This window comes from Pteronotus mesoamericanus, unplaced genomic scaffold (genome assembly GCF_021234165.1).
Source record: "Pteronotus mesoamericanus isolate MK-2021 breed Mesoamerican mustached bat unplaced genomic scaffold, CSHL_Meso_final scaffold_1186, whole genome shotgun sequence".
NCBI classification, from domain to species: Eukaryota; Metazoa; Chordata; class Mammalia; order Chiroptera; family Mormoopidae; genus Pteronotus; species Pteronotus mesoamericanus.
The window spans coordinates 7,311,109-7,328,503 of NW_026555302.1; the positions used below are offsets into that span (position 1 = coordinate 7,311,109).

At 46.4% G+C, this 17,395-nt stretch overlaps 1 protein-coding gene across 1 annotated transcript; it reads left to right on the top strand.

The window, feature by feature from the left end:
- Positions 1 to 3,101: 3,101 nt before the first annotated feature.
- On the top strand, positions 3,102 to 16,069 carry NPHS2 (NPHS2 stomatin family member, podocin). The gene is made up of 8 exons (XM_054587518.1): positions 3,102 to 3,618; positions 5,283 to 5,386; positions 7,499 to 7,571; positions 7,843 to 7,925; positions 10,481 to 10,684; positions 13,051 to 13,106; positions 14,555 to 14,633; positions 15,791 to 16,069. Exons 1-8 carry the CDS (start codon positions 3,102 to 3,104, stop codon positions 16,067 to 16,069), a joined length of 1,395 nt encoding a protein of 464 aa, XP_054443493.1.
- Positions 16,070 to 17,395: the final 1,326 nt, after the last annotated feature.

Genomic DNA, 17,395 nt, shown 5'->3' on the forward strand with positions numbered 1-17,395 from the left:
TGTAGCCTTTTCAAACATAAAATTAATTTTTGCGGAAGCTCAAGATTCTTTTTCTTGCTCATTTAAAGTGTACTTTAATTTTTTAAAGTGAGGTATACTTGACATATATAACGTTAGTTTCAGATATACAACATATTTGGTATTTGTCTGTGTTGCAAATGATCACCACAGCAAATCTAATCCACACCCACCCTCAGAGTTATACATTCCCCCCACGCCCCTCGTCCCCCCCCCCCCCCGCGCCCCCCCCCCCCCTGTAATGAGGACTTGCACGATCTCTCTCAGCAGCCTTCGAACGCGGGACGCAGACGCCTGAGGTCAGCGCAGTTGGGGGAGGCGGTCGTGCGGCGCGGCCTGCGGCTGTAGGCAGCTGCCACCCCGGAAAGGTCAAAACCGGCGTCTCCCCCAGGTCCGCCCCGCCCGGCCCCATTACCCCCTGCAGTCTCCGAATTCTGTGGCCTCTCTCCCTCCGAACTATTTCCTGAACCCAGGCCACCCCCGGCCGAAGCTTCCGATCCAGCCCCCCACCAGCATCCCGCCCCCCACCCGCTGCTGTGCCTGCCTGGCCAGTCTGCCAGCTACCAACTGGGAAAGTCAAATTTAACAAAGTCAGATTGAAAAATTCAAATCTCAATCCCCAGAGTTTCTTAAAGCTCTAAGATTTGCACTTTTATCTAGTGACAATGAATTCCAGCTTTTTCATGAAATAATTTTTATATAGTCACTCCTTGGTTTATCCAAATGGATATAAAATTTCTTTTATATATATTTTTGGGTTTTTTAAATTGATTTGAGAGAGAGAGAGAGGACACACACACACACACACACACACACACACACCCCACCCCCCACCCCCGATTTGCTGGTCCCCTTATCTATGCAGTCGCCCGTGGCTGCGTCTATGTGCCCTCCCTGGGGACCAAACCTCAACCGTGGCGCAGTTGGTCGGCTCTCTCACTAACTGAGCTGCTCGACGAGGGCCGGACATAAAATTTCAAAACGCTAAGTGAAATAAGTGTAATAATTTTAAAAGCCTTGAAGTCTTTTATGAGCTTTGGTCTTGGTAACAAACTCCAAAGTCAACAACTCTAGCTGTCCCTCCCGTTCTCCTAGTAACCCCGTTCCCCCAGATGTCAGTCTCTTAACAAGTCCAAACAAGGAGTCAAGTATTAAGGGCTTAAAAATGCGTACTTATAATATGTTCAACAGAGGGATGACCAACATCAATTAAAAAGGAATCTGAAAGAAAACAGCGGCACGGTCACGCGAGGAGCTGAGGCCAGCCAGCTCCAGACTCGCGGCGCCTCCGCTCTGCCCTCCCCCGCTTCCCGGCGGTGCTGCGTCGCCCTTTTCGCCAGGGAACGCGGTGCGCTCTCTCGGATGTCATTATTGCCGTTTATAATCCCAACAGGCCTGTGCCGGAGGCAGGTGCTTGTATTGATTCTGTTATAAATGAATATAAAAAACGAAGTAATGGTTATGGACGTTGGCGCTGGTCCTGCAGCCAAAGAGACTGAGAACAAGCACCAACGCGGGCGCCAGCAGCAAGCGGGGCCTTCTCTCATCAGCGTTGCTTCCACACGAAACCCCAGACGGGTGCGGCTTTGAGAGCATCATCTTCCGCATATCCTGCCAATTCTTGCAGCAAAAATTGAGGTGAAATGTTAGCTTAAGAGTTTCGTTTAGGACTCTAGCTCAAATTAATCTGTAAAAGGCAGAGGAAAAAAAAAGTAAGTGCTACCAACAGTTTCATACTTTTTCAAACAAGGATGTCTTTACAGGATGATAAACTAGCTATGTCTAGTAGCGAGTATTAATCTGAGCGAATACTCATCAGCATACCTTTCCCTCCACGGGCCAAACGCAGCTTCAGAATTTTTCTCATTATTCTGTCCTGGCAGGGCCTGTTCAGTGAGGCCGGCACTGGAGAGGAGACATTTGTCCTTCACGCAGCCCACGCAAGAATCAGGTTTAGAGAGCAAAAACCGAATCTATTTAAATTCCTTTTATTACTAATCTTTTAAATACTTTATTCCCAGCGGGCTAACTTGGACCAGACGGAAGGTAGTAGTGGAATCGTTTTTCCAGACCCACTGGTGTTCCTTCAGGTCCTTGTTCTTTAATAATATTTTTGGGGGGGAGAGGGGAGCTATTGCTGTGTGAACTCAAACATTGACAAATAAAAATAAGTGAATATTGTTTTTACCATCATGTGGTCTGAGCTCTTTGAGTAGAATCATAAATCTTGAAAACATAGGGTTGCCTAGACCAACCTCACATCCAGAGAGAAACAAATTGTGAATAGGGCGTAGAGGAGAAACGTATTCAATGTTCAAGTTCCTGGGCAGAGAGCAGGTTTGCTCCCCCTTTTTGGCTGCAGGATGGAGCATCGCCAGTGAAACTTGGAAAAGCAAAGCTCCTGCCTCCTCTGGGAAGCGAGCAGGGCCTCTTCCGGGGCAAAAGGGTGCCCCCCCCCCAAACAGAAGCTAACCCGGATCCCTCCCTTGCTGTGACTCTTCGGGAAGCATCAGAGCCGGGGAGGGGGAGACTGGATGAGAGAAGGTGAAGGGATTCGCCAAAGAACATGCGCGGGACCCATAGACACAGGCAGCCGTGTGGGGAGGGGGCGGGGGGGGGGCTGGGCAGAGGGGGGCCAAGGCAGGGGACGGGGACATCCGCGACAGTGCCAGCGATGGAAGTCAAAGAAGTATCATCTTAACAGGCTCAAGCGCTAGTAAAAATAATACATTAATAAAAATGAAGGCATGAGAAGTGTGTGTGAGAGAGGATAGTCTAAAAGAGTTTTCCTTTCTCGGTTTTAGTATCTTAACCCTCCCAGGCGGGACGCCAACATCCTCTCCGGTCAAAGGATTCTCACGGACAGCAGGGCCACGATATGAAATGAGTTAGGGGGAGGAGGGAGTAAGAGCAGGCTTGGGAGTGCGGAGGATTTTACCCTAAAGCCACCCTAACTCGAGGCGTCTTGTGTCCCCTCGAGCTCTCTGGCAGCCAGCGAGGACCACCCACTGCAGCCGAGGGCCTTCGCAGCCCCCTGCGCTGGTATTTCAGGTGCATCTTCTGTAGGAGACACGTTGTCAAACATGGTGACAGGGGACAGGGGCTTTCACGCAAACTCGGTGTTGAAAGTCACTCTCTGTCCACAATTCTTCGGAGAAGCAGCTGTCCCTTGTCACCAGGACCAAAGCCCCCGCCCGGCAACACGCCCCGGGTCCCACCCCCGCCCCCGCCCAGGTTCTTTAGGGTCCCCGGCAGACGCACCAGCGGGTGACTCTGCAGGGACCGCGCTCCCGGGCCCGGCCGCTCTGGGGATGGAGAGGACGGAGAAGCGGGCTCGGAGCTCCTCCAGGGGGGCCGATGGGCGAGGCGGCGGGTCCCCCCACAAGGAGAACAAGCGGGCGAAGGCCGAGCGGGGCGGTGGAGGCCGCGGGCGCCGGGACGCCGGGCGCGAGCGGCGGGACCTCGGGCGGGCGGGGAGCCCCGCGGAGCCCCGAGCGGCGGCGGCGGCGGTCACCGTGGTGGACGTGGATGAGGTCCGGGGCTCCTGCGAGGAGGGCACCGAGGTGGTGGCGCTGCTGGAGAGCGAGCGGCCCGAGGAAGGTACAGCGGGCAGGTTGGGGACCTGGGAGGGAGAACGTGGTACCCAAGGTATGTCAGATAAAGTGGAAGAGTCGCCGCGCCCTGAGCCACCGAGGCCAGAGCCTGTTAGACCCACCCCTCAGGGGTAGCAACCAAATGCATCAGAGAAATACAAATAACATCACCTAACTACCGCTGGTCTCGAGGGCCAGCCAAGGATTGGGGCGGGAGGGGGTGTGGTCCAGGCTGGGGACTGACCCGCACGGCAAAGGAACCACGCGGCTGGTTTCTGTGGCCATGCGTGAGCTGGTGGCTCCCGGCAACTATGCAGCTTGTTCTTCCTTCCTCATCCCAACCTTCAGCCCTATCTAAAAGCATGTTAGGGTTTCTTTGGGATGATCGTTTTTTCCTAAAAGTAGAGGCAGCAGAGGCAAGTAGAGAAGAGCAAGACCTGAGCTTAAATCTCAGCTCAGCTGCTTGCTAGCCATGTATGTGCTCACTCTTAGGGATTACACCAGGCCTGGCTCACAGGGTAGCTGCGAAGCTAAAAGGAGTTAAAGCGTCCCAAGCGCGCTGGGCACAAAGCGGGGGAGCAAGGAACCCGCTCAGAACAGGACCCCGGCCAGCTGGGAGAGAGGGGAGTTAGACCACGGGAGGGAATGACCGGGAAGGCGCGATTTCTGCAAGTAGAGCAACACTTAGGAACACATTTATCTGCTTCCAATCCTCTTTATCATGAATGAAAGGAAAAATTTTATTACACCTTAAGTATAGCATGAAGCTTAAAGGAAATTGAATAAGGAATAGTTGCATTATACTGCTTTCTGCTGGCTTTGAAATTTTGACATTTCCTGGTTACCAGCAATGCAGGATATGCTGGAGCTTTGAAAGCGCTGATTGGAGGAAGAGTCGCGCATCAGGACCATGTGATATGGACCATGAGAATGCTCTTCTGCCCAATTGATGCCCTTCCGTCAGTCAAAAACTCCCAGTCACTAAGTGGTTATTGGGCTCGATGCTGCAGTAACGCTGAGATTAGAGGCCTTGCATGAGCTTCAGACCACATCGGAGGGGAGGCGAAGAAGGAAGCCAGGTGTTTTACTGAGCGTTATCATTCGCATGCCACGGAAGAGGGAAAATCTTGAGAAATTAAGTAATTTGCCCGAGACCTACAGCTGGGAGGCGGAGAAGCCGCAATTCTAGAGTAAGGCAGTCCGGCCGAAAAGCCTGTCCTTGCGCGGTGCGGCCCCTGATTTCCGGTCAGGGTCCCAGCACTGTCGCCTGCGTGGGCGTCACTCAGTCTCTCCAGCATATCAAGTGGCTAGATCCCGAGCCCCTAAGCAGTGGATGAGAGGGTATCACTGAGGATGAGGCGGCCTTGCTAAGCCCAATCTGGGAGGTTTCTGTGCTCCGGGGGGAAGGGGAGCAAGAGGCGCAACCTCCCCTCCTCTGCGTCCCTTAGCACCGCGCTGCGCTGCGCTGCCAGGCCAGGCTACTTCACCTGCCACACGGCTGCATCGCCCTTCCCAGACGGCACCCCAGCCCTGTGAGCTGACCGCTCCCACGTCCAGCTCACTCTACTATTCCCTCCAAAGTCTGCAAACTCCTCTGACCCAAAGGACTGGGCCAACAGCTGCTAGTCAGTGAAGATGGTGAAGTTTCAGTATACTTACTCTTTTTTTTAGGTACCAAGTCTTCTGGTTTGGGGGTCTGTGAGTGGCTCCTTGTCCTCACATCCCTGCTCTTCATCATCGTGACCTTCCCTTTTTCTATCTGGTTCTGCATAAAGGTGAGACCCCTTGAGGACCCGGTAGCTCCCTGGAGCCTCTCACCAATCACCACAGGTCCACTCTGGCCCCTGTGTTTCCGCACAGGCCATCTGCCTGCGTGGAGTGCCCTCCCCGTGCCTCTTCCAGAAGAGCGCTCACCCCTTTCAGGCTTTGCTCAGCTGTAGCTGTGAAGCCTTCCTCGACTTCCCCAGACTTGTCATCTCTTGCTTGCGCTTGTATGTCACTCTGCTTTCCTGTCCATTCTAGCACTTACCACATGTATCAATACAGTATTTGTTGACAACCAGCCTCCCCCGCTAGGCCAGGAGCCCCTTCAGGGCAGGGACCATGCCTAGGTCATCTGCACTCTGTACCACACAGGCTGGCCCAGAGGACATCATGGTGCCCACTTCTCCAGCAGCTTCCGTAGGCCATGAGTGAATCATCTCTGGCCTGCAGGTGGTTACACTCGCCGGTCGCTGAAGTAAATGAAGACCTGCGTCGGTTTGGGAAGCACATGCCAAGACAGGATGAGAAGTGCCGGGTGTGTTGGGCGGCATTGTCTGTGAAATGTTAAGGGGAGAGAGAAGAGCAGGCAGGGAAAGCCTTCAGGCAGTGATGCAGTCGACACCTGTGCTATGAGAAGAGGAAGGAAGGTTGGCTCGGAGAAAGCCTTGGCCAGGCTGGAAGGGAACCCCAGGGCCGAGTCTGCTTCCTAGAGGAGTCCCACGATGGGCAGAAATGGCCAGGCCCTGGTGCCCTGCCCTGCTTAGTCATTATCCGGAGCTGCCAGGCAAGAGAGTGCCCTTGACTAGAACACTATGGGTGCTGCTGGGGCATTTGCTGATTGCGCTTCCCTCCTCCTCCTCCACCTTCCCCATCTTCCTCCTCCTCCTCCTCCTCCTCTTTGCCTTCTCCATGAAAGGGCATTGGATTTCGTCAAATGCCTTTTCTGCATCTATGGAGCTGATCATGTGGCATTTGCCCTTTATTCTATTGATACTGTGTTTTACATCCTATGAGTGGATGTTAAACCAACTATTTGTTCCTAAAATAAGTCCCACTCGGTTATGGTATATAATTCTTTAATGTGGCTTATTGCGGTATCAGGGTAATACTGGCCTCAGAGAATGAGTTGGGAAGGTTTCCTCCTCTCCTATAATTGGGGGAGAATTTGTGACTAACTGGTACTAATTTTTCTTTAAATGTTTGGCAGAATTCACCAGTGAAGCCATCTAACCCTGAATTTTTCTTAGTGGGGAAATTTTAAACTACTAATTTAAACTTTTACTTCTGGTTCTTTTCAGTTTTTCTCTTTCTTCCTGCATCAGCTTTGGCAGTTTGTGTATCTATAGGATTTTGTTCATTTCATCTAAGTTATCTAATTTGTTGGTGCATAGTTCATAGTATTTTCTCTTTTTTTTTTATTTCCCTAAGGACAGTAGTGATGTCCCTGTCATCATTCTTCTTTGAATCCTGGTTTTAGCAGTTTGATCTTCTTTTTTCTTGGTCAGTCTAGCAAAATATTTGTCAATTTTGTCAGTCTTTTCAAAGAACAAACTTTTGATTCTGTTGATTTTCTCTATTGGTTTTCTATTTTCTACTGCATTTATTTCCACTCAGATCTTTATTATCTTCTTTCTGCTTGCTTTAGGCTTAGTTTACTCTTCTATTTCTAGCGTCCTAAGGTAGAAAATTAAGGTATTATTTTGAGATGTTTCTCGCAGTTTGAAACAAAATGTAAAAAGTGGTATTAAAATATACCCCTCTTTCTGCTAAATAACTAATAATTAGTACATATGAAAGCTAATAATGCAGAAGTCACAGAAAATAAAAGATTGAGCGTACTGTGGCAGGCATGCTGCGATTCCTTGATTTAGATAATCATGACTCTTTGATCATGACTCTTTAATCATGACTGTTTATGGGATCAAAAATTACCATGGTCAATATACTTTTTCACTGGTTTCTGAAATTCTACACTTACTAAATGTAGATACTGAAAAAGCGAAGTCTTTTTTCTCGGTTATCAAAATAAAAGATTCCCAATACTTAGGATTACTCTTGCACTAATGCCTTTTGAAGACTTTTGCTTTCTTGGGGTGATTCAAAAGTATGAAATTTATTTTCAGGTTGCACAGGAATATGAGAGAGTAATTATACTCCGACTAGGACATCTGCTTCCTGGAAGGGCCAAAGGCCCTGGTAAGAAACCCCCTGCAGACTTGCCAATTTCTTCAATCCGTGCATATTTGTAATACAGACCTTAGATTACATGAAGTAACGTGATTCATTATGTCTTCATTTTCTGATCTGTTACTTGTAACATGGGTTATAAGAAATTCTTCAGAAAGCATTACTGTCAGGTCACAATGACCAAGAGAGGGGTGGGTGGGTGCAGAGAGCTAAATGCCAGGGCCAGGCAGGCTGGAGTATAAGCAAGTTCGCCTGTCACTTTCTCCTCCCCTACTTCTAGGCCTTTTCTTCTTCCTGCCCTGCCTGGATACCTACCACAAGGTCGACCTTCGTCTCCAGACCTTGGAGATACCCTTTCACGAGGTGAGCCAGATGATGGCTGTTTCTTTTTCTCTCTGTTTTCCATGGCTGAGCTTTCAATTCTGCCCATTCTGGTCCAGAGCAAAATGATTATTTAAGATAGAAAGTAGAAAAGGGAACTAGAGATTGGACTACATCAAAATTAAAAACTTCTGTACAGCAAAGGACATGACAAAATGAACAGGCAGCTTATGGAGTGGAAGAAAATATTTTCAACTATGTCTGATAAAGGGTTGAAATCAACTCAACAAGAAAGCAAAAGAAATAAATAAAAATGGAAAAAGGACTTGTGATGGTTAATTTTATGTATCAACTTGGCTAAGCTATGGTACCCAGATATTTGGTCAGAAACATCTGGATGTTGCTGTGAAAGTATTTTTTAGATAAGATTAATATTTAAATCAGTAGACTTGAAGTAAAGCACATTTCAGTCCATAATGGGGCTGGGCCTCACCCAGTCGGCTGAAGGCCTTAAGAGAAAGATTAAGCTCCCCTTGCGGAGGAGGGAATTCTGCAAACAGACTGCTCTCAGGCTCCAGCTACAGCATTAATTCTCCCTTGGGTCTCCTGTTGACCTACCCTGAAGACTTTGGACTTGTCAGCCTCTACAAGTGGGTGAGCCAATTCCTTAAAATCTCTTCCTCTCTCTTTTTACACACACACACACACACACACACACACACACACACACACACAACTCAATTTCTCTGGAGAGACCTGGCTAATATAGACTTAAATAACATTTCTCCGTAGAAAATATACAAATGGTTAACAAACACATGAACAGATATTCAACTTTACTAATCATTAGAGAAATGCAAATCAAAATCACAAAGAGACACTACTTCACACCTATTAGGATGGCTACCAAAGAGCAAAAAAACTAGCCAGAAAATAACAGGGATTGGAACCCTTATATACTGTTAGTGTGTATGTGATATTGGGCAGCTACTATAGAAAACAGTACAGCAATTCCTCAAAAAATTAAAAATAGAATTACCATTTGGTCTAGCAATTCTACTTCTGTGTATATACTCCAAGGAACTGAAAGCAAAATTTTGAAGAGGTATTTGTATACATACGTTCATAGCAACATTATTCACAATAGCCAAAAAGCGAAGGTAACCCAAGTGTCCATCAATGGCTGGCTAGATAAACAAAATGTGGTATGTACCTACCATGGGATATTATTGAGCCTTCGAAACGCTCTATGTCATATGCTACATCATGGATGAACCTTGAGAACATTAGTTTAAGTGAAATAAGCCAGTCATGAAAAGACAAACACTGTATGATTTCATTCATATGGGGTACCTAGAGTAGTCAAATGCATAGAGAAAAAGCAGAATGGTGGTTACAGGGGTTGGGCGGAGGAATGGAGAGCTGTGGCTTCGTGGTTTTTAGTTTTACAAGGTGAAAAACGTTCTGGAGGTTGGTTGCACAACAGTATGAATGTACTCAACACTAATGAACTGCACACCTAAAAATGGGGAAGATGGTAGATTTGATGTTATGTGTATTTTACCACAATAAAAATTAAAAGAAAAGTAGATATAACACCTAGGTTTTTCTATTAGTAATTGAGGTTTATAAGTTTTTCCTAAATTGTCCCCCACTTTCAGTTTGAAGTTCTTTCTCATTTTTTCTTTTGTTAAATAGAACTGTAAACAGAAATTATATATACTTTAAAGGCTTACTTTAGGTAATAAAGTATAAAAGAGGAAGAAATTAAATGTACTCATAATCCTATCACCTAAAGATAGATGTTGATATCTTGGAGTGTACCCTTTCAGACCTATCTAGGTATGTGGCTATATTTACACACAGGAATATATATCAAACCATACATTATATTTGGTAGCATAGCTTTGTTCACCCAACAATTTTTGTGGTCATCTTTTCATATATTAGCTATGTTTCTACCTTTTTATTTTAAAAGGACACCTAGACTTCTATTGTATGTATGTGTATACCACAATTTACAATATTGTGATATTGTAAATATTACTGATATTAAATTGTTTCCAATCTCTTATTACAGTAAGCAATAGCATGAATAACATCCTTGCAACTAAATCTTGATAGTATGTCCTTGCAATAATGTCTAAACAAGGAAATGCTGAGAAGACGCCTCCATCAGGGCGCTGGAGGCACGTCACCAACCTCCCCTCCGCTGCGCCCCTGGCACACGGAGCACCCGAGAGCTTATATACCGGGCTTCTATTTTAACACATTTTTTTTTGGAGTGGGGGCATCAGTTTAAAAAGACCTGATAAACAACTGATTTTTTTCATATCAGAAACTCTTCCTGATTTTTTTCTTTACAAAAGAGTTTATAACAGGATTCCTTTAAATCATGAGTTCTTTAGTGTAGTTAATAAAAGTGCCATAATCTTCAAAAACATGTATTTTGAATAAAAGGTAGGCCAATTGTTCACTTTCTTCCTTGCTATAACCTCACTCTGGGAAAATCCCGCTTGAACACGTTCATTCCTCTAAGTCCGCATGGGAGGGGGCCCGAGAGTCAGGCCTGTCGGCCACACTTTTTTCCTGCCTAGGTTGTGACCAAAGACATGTTCATAATGGAGATCGATGCCATCTGCTACTACCGAATAGAAAATGCCTCTCTTCTGCTGAGCAGCCTCGCTCAGGTGTCCAAGGCTGTTCAGTTCCTGGTGCAAACCACCATGAAACGTCTGCTAGCGCACCGGTCCCTCACGGAGATTCTCCTAGAGAGGAAGAGCCTCGCCCAAGATGTAAAGGTACTTCGATAAATTTAACATCGAACACGTTGAAATCTCTCTTTATCTTTCGTTTTTTTCATTCGTCATTTATTGAATCTTCCATGGGCCAGCCATTCCCCAGTGGAGGTGCCACCCTTTGAGGAGCTGAAAGGTGAGTAAAAGGTCACCAAACAGACCCTGAGCCGATCATAGACACCAGTCTGGTGCAGGTCAGTCAGTTCCTGCCATCGTGTTTGCTCTCCGCCCTCCTCTGGCAGCTTTAGACTCCTTGCTAGGTGCCTGCACAGCACAGAGCAGTGGGGTTAGGGGACGGTGGGGTGGGGGCAGGGAGCTGGACAGGAGGGGCTGGTGGCAAACAAGGAGGATAAAGAATGGTTTCCAGGGGCTTACAGCCTAGTTGGGGAAACCAAGTTAAATAATGCTGAGTTCAAATCAGACTTTCAGGTAAAAAGATGCCACAGACCCTTATGGGATCAATTTCCCAACCATATAGATTTAACTGATTTGGAATCAGGGGAGGGAGAGAAGAGCCAGAGCTGCCTCCCAAGCAGCCTCCTCTAACCGGGGCAGGCGTCTTCGATTCTTCCCCAAAGGCATTAAGGAGAGATGTGAGAACAAAGCAGGATTCCAGGAAACTGGTCAGTCAGGGGGCAGTTACCACCAGTGACAGAGCCCGTCATGGAGGCCATGGGGCACGGAGCGGAGTTAGGGGCGATGACCCACGACTGGCTGATAGGGGGGCCTCCGAACAGAAGGATCTAAGGGTCAAAGGCACTGATAGTGATTGTGTGGATGGGGCCTGAGCAGACACTGATCTGAGGAAATGAAGAGTCCAAATGTTTGTGAGTCGTCCCACTTTTTACTGACAAAATGGTGATTAGCATTCTGGTGGAAAAGGGAAGACTTCAGGAAATAAGAGAAGTTAAAAAAGAGGAAAAAGTGATAACAAGAGGCATGCAGGGGAGTTGCTGCTCTGGAATTTCAATACCTCCAAGAGTGCTCCCCTGCGGTCCCCTCTCATCCTCTCTTCCTGTTCACCGCACCCCCCCTTCAAAGGATAAAGGACCGAGTCCAGACTCTTGACGTTCGAACTTGCCTTGTCACATGGAATCGCACTTTATGTATTTATACATTTGTCTTCCCAGGTTATGAACTCTATCATGACAGGGGTCGCATTTTACTCAGCTCTTTGTCCTCAGCACCTGACACTGGGCTGTCCTGCAGCAGCCTGATGAGGTGTTCTCGTTGAGGGAAGAATGGCCCAGCTGTGCCGGCCTCATGTCTGGCTGCCCCTCCGCCAGTGTATCTAGCATCCAGCCCACTTAGCGCTTCTCCAGCCGCCTGGCCTACACTCAGGCTGCTTCCTCAGCAGGGAAGACTTCCCTTCCCCCCCCCCCTCCCCCGCAGGCAAATCCTGTTTGTTCTTTAAGATGCTGCCTCCTCTGTGACATCTTTTTCATATTCCTTCCTCTCACCAACCCCCCCCCCCCAACGAGTCAGTCTTCTCATTCTCAATGCACTAAGCTTCTTAGCTTTCTAGCCACAAGAAATCATCAGGTAAATTAAAAAGGAAAAAAATATGAGCCCACAGGTGCAGCTCCATGCCTTGTCCTCTTTTTTCCAGAACCCACAGTTCATTTTCTCCCGCCTCCTGGGACTGGGACGTGGGGAGAACGGAAGCCACCAATAGGAAAGACGTGCCAGCACCTGTAATTGAAAGCCATTTGAGAGAGAGGCTGCAGACTCTAGTTCTCTAATAAATGCATTTTATTTTATTTTGTTTTTAGCCTCACCTGAGGACATTTTTTTTCATGGCTTTTTGAGAGAGAGAGGGAGGGAGAGAGAGGGAGAGAGACATTGATGTGAGAGAAACATCAACTGGCTACCTCCTGTACATACCCCGACCAGAGAGCGAACCCGCACGTGCCCTGACTGGGGATCGAACCCTGCAACCTTTTGGGTTACAGGATGATGCTCCAACCATCTGAGTCACACTGGCCAGGGCCTAATAAATGCATTTTAAAACAGACTTAACAACTACACCATGTTTATTTCCTATTGCTTTTATGACAAATTACCACAAACGTGGTAGCTTAAAGCAACATCAGTTTAACCTTTAAGAGCTTTGACTGCCAGAAGTCCAAAATCAGTTTCACTGGGTCAAAGGCAAGGTGTCAGCGGCCTGGTTCCTAATGGAAGTTCTGAAGGGAGAATCCTTTTCCTTGCCTTTCTCAGCCCACGGCCCTTCCTCCACCTTCAGCACACGTCACCGGGCTCTCTGCTCCCACCCCGCCCCCCTCCTCTTCCCACACTTCCCTCCTGTAAGGTCACTTACAAGGACCACCTGGAGGTTGTCACTGACATCTCAACTCTTCCCTTCACAGGTTGCCTTGGATTCAGTGACCTGTATTTGGGGACTCAAAGTGGAAAGAACAGAAATGTGGGTAGGAAATTCACTGGGAAGAACAAAATGATAAATAGAAATATTGTGGTTTCATTTAAAATGTTTTATTTGATAACTTATTTTTGTTGCATAAGTATGACTATAGCCATATATTTTGGGAGGAAATAGAAAAAAAATACCCATTATCTCATAAACATAACACAATCACTGTGACATTTGGGAAAAGTACCTACACATTTTCTCTCTATGGATTAAAAAATTTTTTGAGATAAAACTCAACTTTTATGATCACTTATTAAGTTATGTAATATCTGATCATTGGGGTGTACACTTGAAGCTCATATAAAAATGTATGTCAACTGTAATTAAAAATAAAAAATGATTTAAAAAAGATATTCAAAATTTTTAAAAACTCACCTTTTAAACCATTTTAAAGTACAATTCAGTGGTTTTTAGTATATTCACAAAGTGGTGCAACCATTGCTACCATCTAATTCTAGAACATTTTAATCACCCCAAAAAGATAGCCTGCATCCATTAAGCAGGAACCCCTCACTTTCCCCTCACCCCCCAGTGCATGATACCCACTAATCTATTCTCTCTCTGGACTTGCCTATTCTGGCCATTTTATATAAATGTAAGTATACAGTATGTGGCCATTGTGTCTGGCTTCTTTAACTTAGCATGTTTCCAAGGTTCATCCATGTGGTAGCATGAATCAGGACGTCATTCCTTTTTATGGTCAAATGTTATTCCATTGTGTGGCTATTCCACTTTCTGCTTATCTACTCATTGACTCATGGGCACTTGGATCATTTCCACTTTGGGGCTATTTTGAATAATGCTACAATGGACATTCGTATACAAGTTTTTATGCGAACATGTTTTCAGTTCTCTTGGGTAGATACCTATAAGTAGAATTACTGGGTTATACGGTAATTCTATATTTAATTTTCTGAGGAACTGCCAGAATGTTTTCCATCTATGTATTTTTCACAGTTACATTCAGGATAAAAATAAAATTGTGTATTGTTCATGCAATACGTTAAGTACTATTCTTATTAAGTCAGCTCTACTGTTTTTAAGGTCAACTCTCTTGTAAAAACTTAGATGACCTCTCATTATTAACAACGTGGCTCTTCAAGCCTTTTTTATTGTTCAACTTTAATAGCTGGGATTTAGATTAAACTAAGCAAGGAAAACAATCAACATAATCCATCATCACAAAATGTGTTTTACATGGAAACAGACAACCATAGCTCTAGCGCAGCATCAGTGATCATAAAAATCTGCATTGGAGGCACTGACCCACGAGGGACCCCGCCCACCGTCTAATGAGAAGCCTGGGGACGGTGTGTGGTCTGTTAGGTCAGAATCTGCTGTGCAACGTGAACAACAGCAGCGGAGGAGGGAAGGCTGCATGCGAGCTCCGGCTGCTAAAAGCAGTGCCGCGCACCTACCTGGCCACGTTCTTTCTTTTCCAGTAAGGACGTGCGGCTGCCGGCCGGGCTCCAGCAATCCCTGGCGGTGGAAGCTGAAGCGCAGAGACAGGCCCGAGTGCGGGTGAGCCGCCGGGCGCAAGCCGCCCCACCCACGGGGCCCTTGTTTGAGGAGCCCCGCAGAGTCCAAACTGCCTGCGCACGCACAGCGTTTTCCCTTTGCTCCCTCCCGTCCTAACCTCCGGTTCCTCCAGGTACTGGGAGGGATCTGGCTTGTGACCCCCACTCCAACCAACTCTTAAAATCGCTATTGTAAAGTTTGTTTTTCGCTCCTAACTGACTAATGCAACGTCTTTTTCCTGTTACACCCTCCCTCTGAGAGCACTGGTAGCAACCATCTCCTCCATCTTGAGTCTTGCCTTCACTCTTCCTCCCTCAAGGCTTCTTACCACTCATCCTTCTTCTCTTAACGCTGGCAGCTTTCCTGGGTAATAGGAGTCCCCTGTCACCTCTAGGTTAATGACACCCAGACCTGTCTCCCCAGCCCTGCGCAAGCTCTGGAGGGACAACCAGGATCAGGGCCCAGTCCCCTCAACACCAGAGCCACGAGGAGGCTGTGCCACCCACAGCCTCTACTCAGATGTGCCAGTGAAGGGCAAAGATGAGCCAGCAGCTCCTAGCTAGTGTGGGTGGGAGGGGGCGTATGGGGACTGACCTGGAGGCCGGTTTCCTTTAAAGGAGAGAAAAGAGGGTGGGGGAACCCTAACCACACAGAAAGTTGGTAACTAGAGGGAGTGGAGGAGGAAGGGGAGGAAGATGGCTCTCAGGGCACAGCTGCATCTAGTCCTCTTTGTCCACTTAGGACACAAGGTGGCATTTAGGTGGTGAGATTGGTGCTTTTTCTTCTGTAATGCGTACCCATTCATTTTATTGGAGTTGGGAGTCACCCTTTCAGGATTCCATGTTTTTGCCTGGGACATTGGCCAGTCTTTTCCCTATGTGGCAAAATCCTACTGATCTTCCTGGGCCCCATAGACATAATTAGTAACTCCCTAAACACTTCCTGATACTCTCCAGGGTCCTTAACAGATTCTGCCATAATTACAATTAATAGTGTCATCTGTGTCCCCTAGAGCAAGATCCTTGAAAACGAAGACCGTCTGTTCTATGCTTAACAGCACCTGCCACATAATAGATGCTCAGTGCTTGCTGCATAGTGATTAAAGCTTTCAAAGGACCAAGAAGAAAAATCACTCTGCTTTCTTCCTGTCTGTCCCCTAGATGATCGCGGCAGAAGGGGAGAAGGCTGCCTCCGAGTCCCTGAGGATGGCGGCTGAGATTCTCTCGGGCACTCCAGCTGCCGTGCAGCTTCGATACCTCCACACTCTTCAGTCCTTGTCCACAGAGAAGCCGTCCACTGTGGTTTTACCGCTGCCATTTGACATGCTAAATGTCCTGTCTCCTCCCAGCAATAGAACTCAAGGGAGCATCCCCTTCCCAAGTCCTTCCAAACCAGTTGAACCATTGAATCCTAAAAAGAGAGACTCCCCCATGTTATAGGAGGAGCAAAGGATAATGTGACTGTGTAGGGGCCTGCCGCAACAGCCACGTCCCTGAGTGTTCTCACTTGCTGCCCTTTCTTTGGTTGCCAGAAAGAATGAACGCTCTTGGAAAGTGTGAAGTCACAATGCATGAGAAGACCATGAAATCACGTAACAGCTGAGAAGCCATATAACAATTTTAAGTGAACCATCTAATTGGAGGACTTATGAGAAAGAGCCTTAGCCAATATCCTACTTTGGAAAGGATAGTGAGTCTATCTATGGCTAGACTTAGACTTCTGAAGATGCAGTTCAAGGCCCTTTTTGCTCTGTGCCCTCTGGCCCCTTTGGTGAGGTCTCTGCTGTTCCCATGCCCCTACCATTGTGCTCATCACACCGGAAGGCATCGCCTGTCCTTACGATGCAGCCTTCTCTCCCTCTGTACTAGGCACTCAAAGGCACTTCGTAGGCATCTTCCCCTGACCACACCCAACCTTGCCCACTCTGTCCCATAGCCTCACGCCTAATCCTGATAACTGCGCTGTAGTGACACACAAATGTTCCTGAATGAATGAAAGAGACATGACTTGAATATAAAGAAAGAATTTAAAAGGAATTTGTTTTATGGAGACTCCTTTTTAAATAGGGAAATAAAAGGACAAAACCAGTTATCTGACACGTGGTGCTTAAAATCTGCGGAAGCAGCCCTATAAATATGGGGCAGATATATTTTCAGTATAGAATCGACCAGCTTGCTTAGTTTTCAAGTAGTAATAACATTATGTGATCTACATTATACCCTGAACTATTCGTTTCTTATATATTATAGATATTCCCTAATATGAATATATTTCTATAATATAATTGGTCTTATTTTCTATTAACTTGCCTTATACACTTAGAAATATATATCTACAGAAAAAATTAGCCAAGTAAATAAGAACACAAAGGTATATAGCAAATCTTCTGTGAACTTTAAAAAAAGTAAATTAACAATCAAAAACATTACTAACATTAAAAAAACATGACTAAAAATCATTATGTTAGTAACATGGGAATTTCCAAGATGCTGTAACAGAAAGAAACGGTGGTAGCCACCCCCAGTGCCCACTGGGTGGTGATTTCTCTCCTTCAGAGCACCTCTTTATGCTTCGTGGTATCCGGTGTTATCACTGGAGTTGTCTTCGTGCTGTCCTTAGTGGGAACTTTAAATATTCTGTATAAAAACACCCATAAAGGAGTTTTGTTTATTAATGTTATTTCATAAAACCCTGCTGAACATTATTTCAGAGAGAAATGTATTCTGAGCTCTTAACAATGGACCTAGAAATTTTTGTAGCATTTT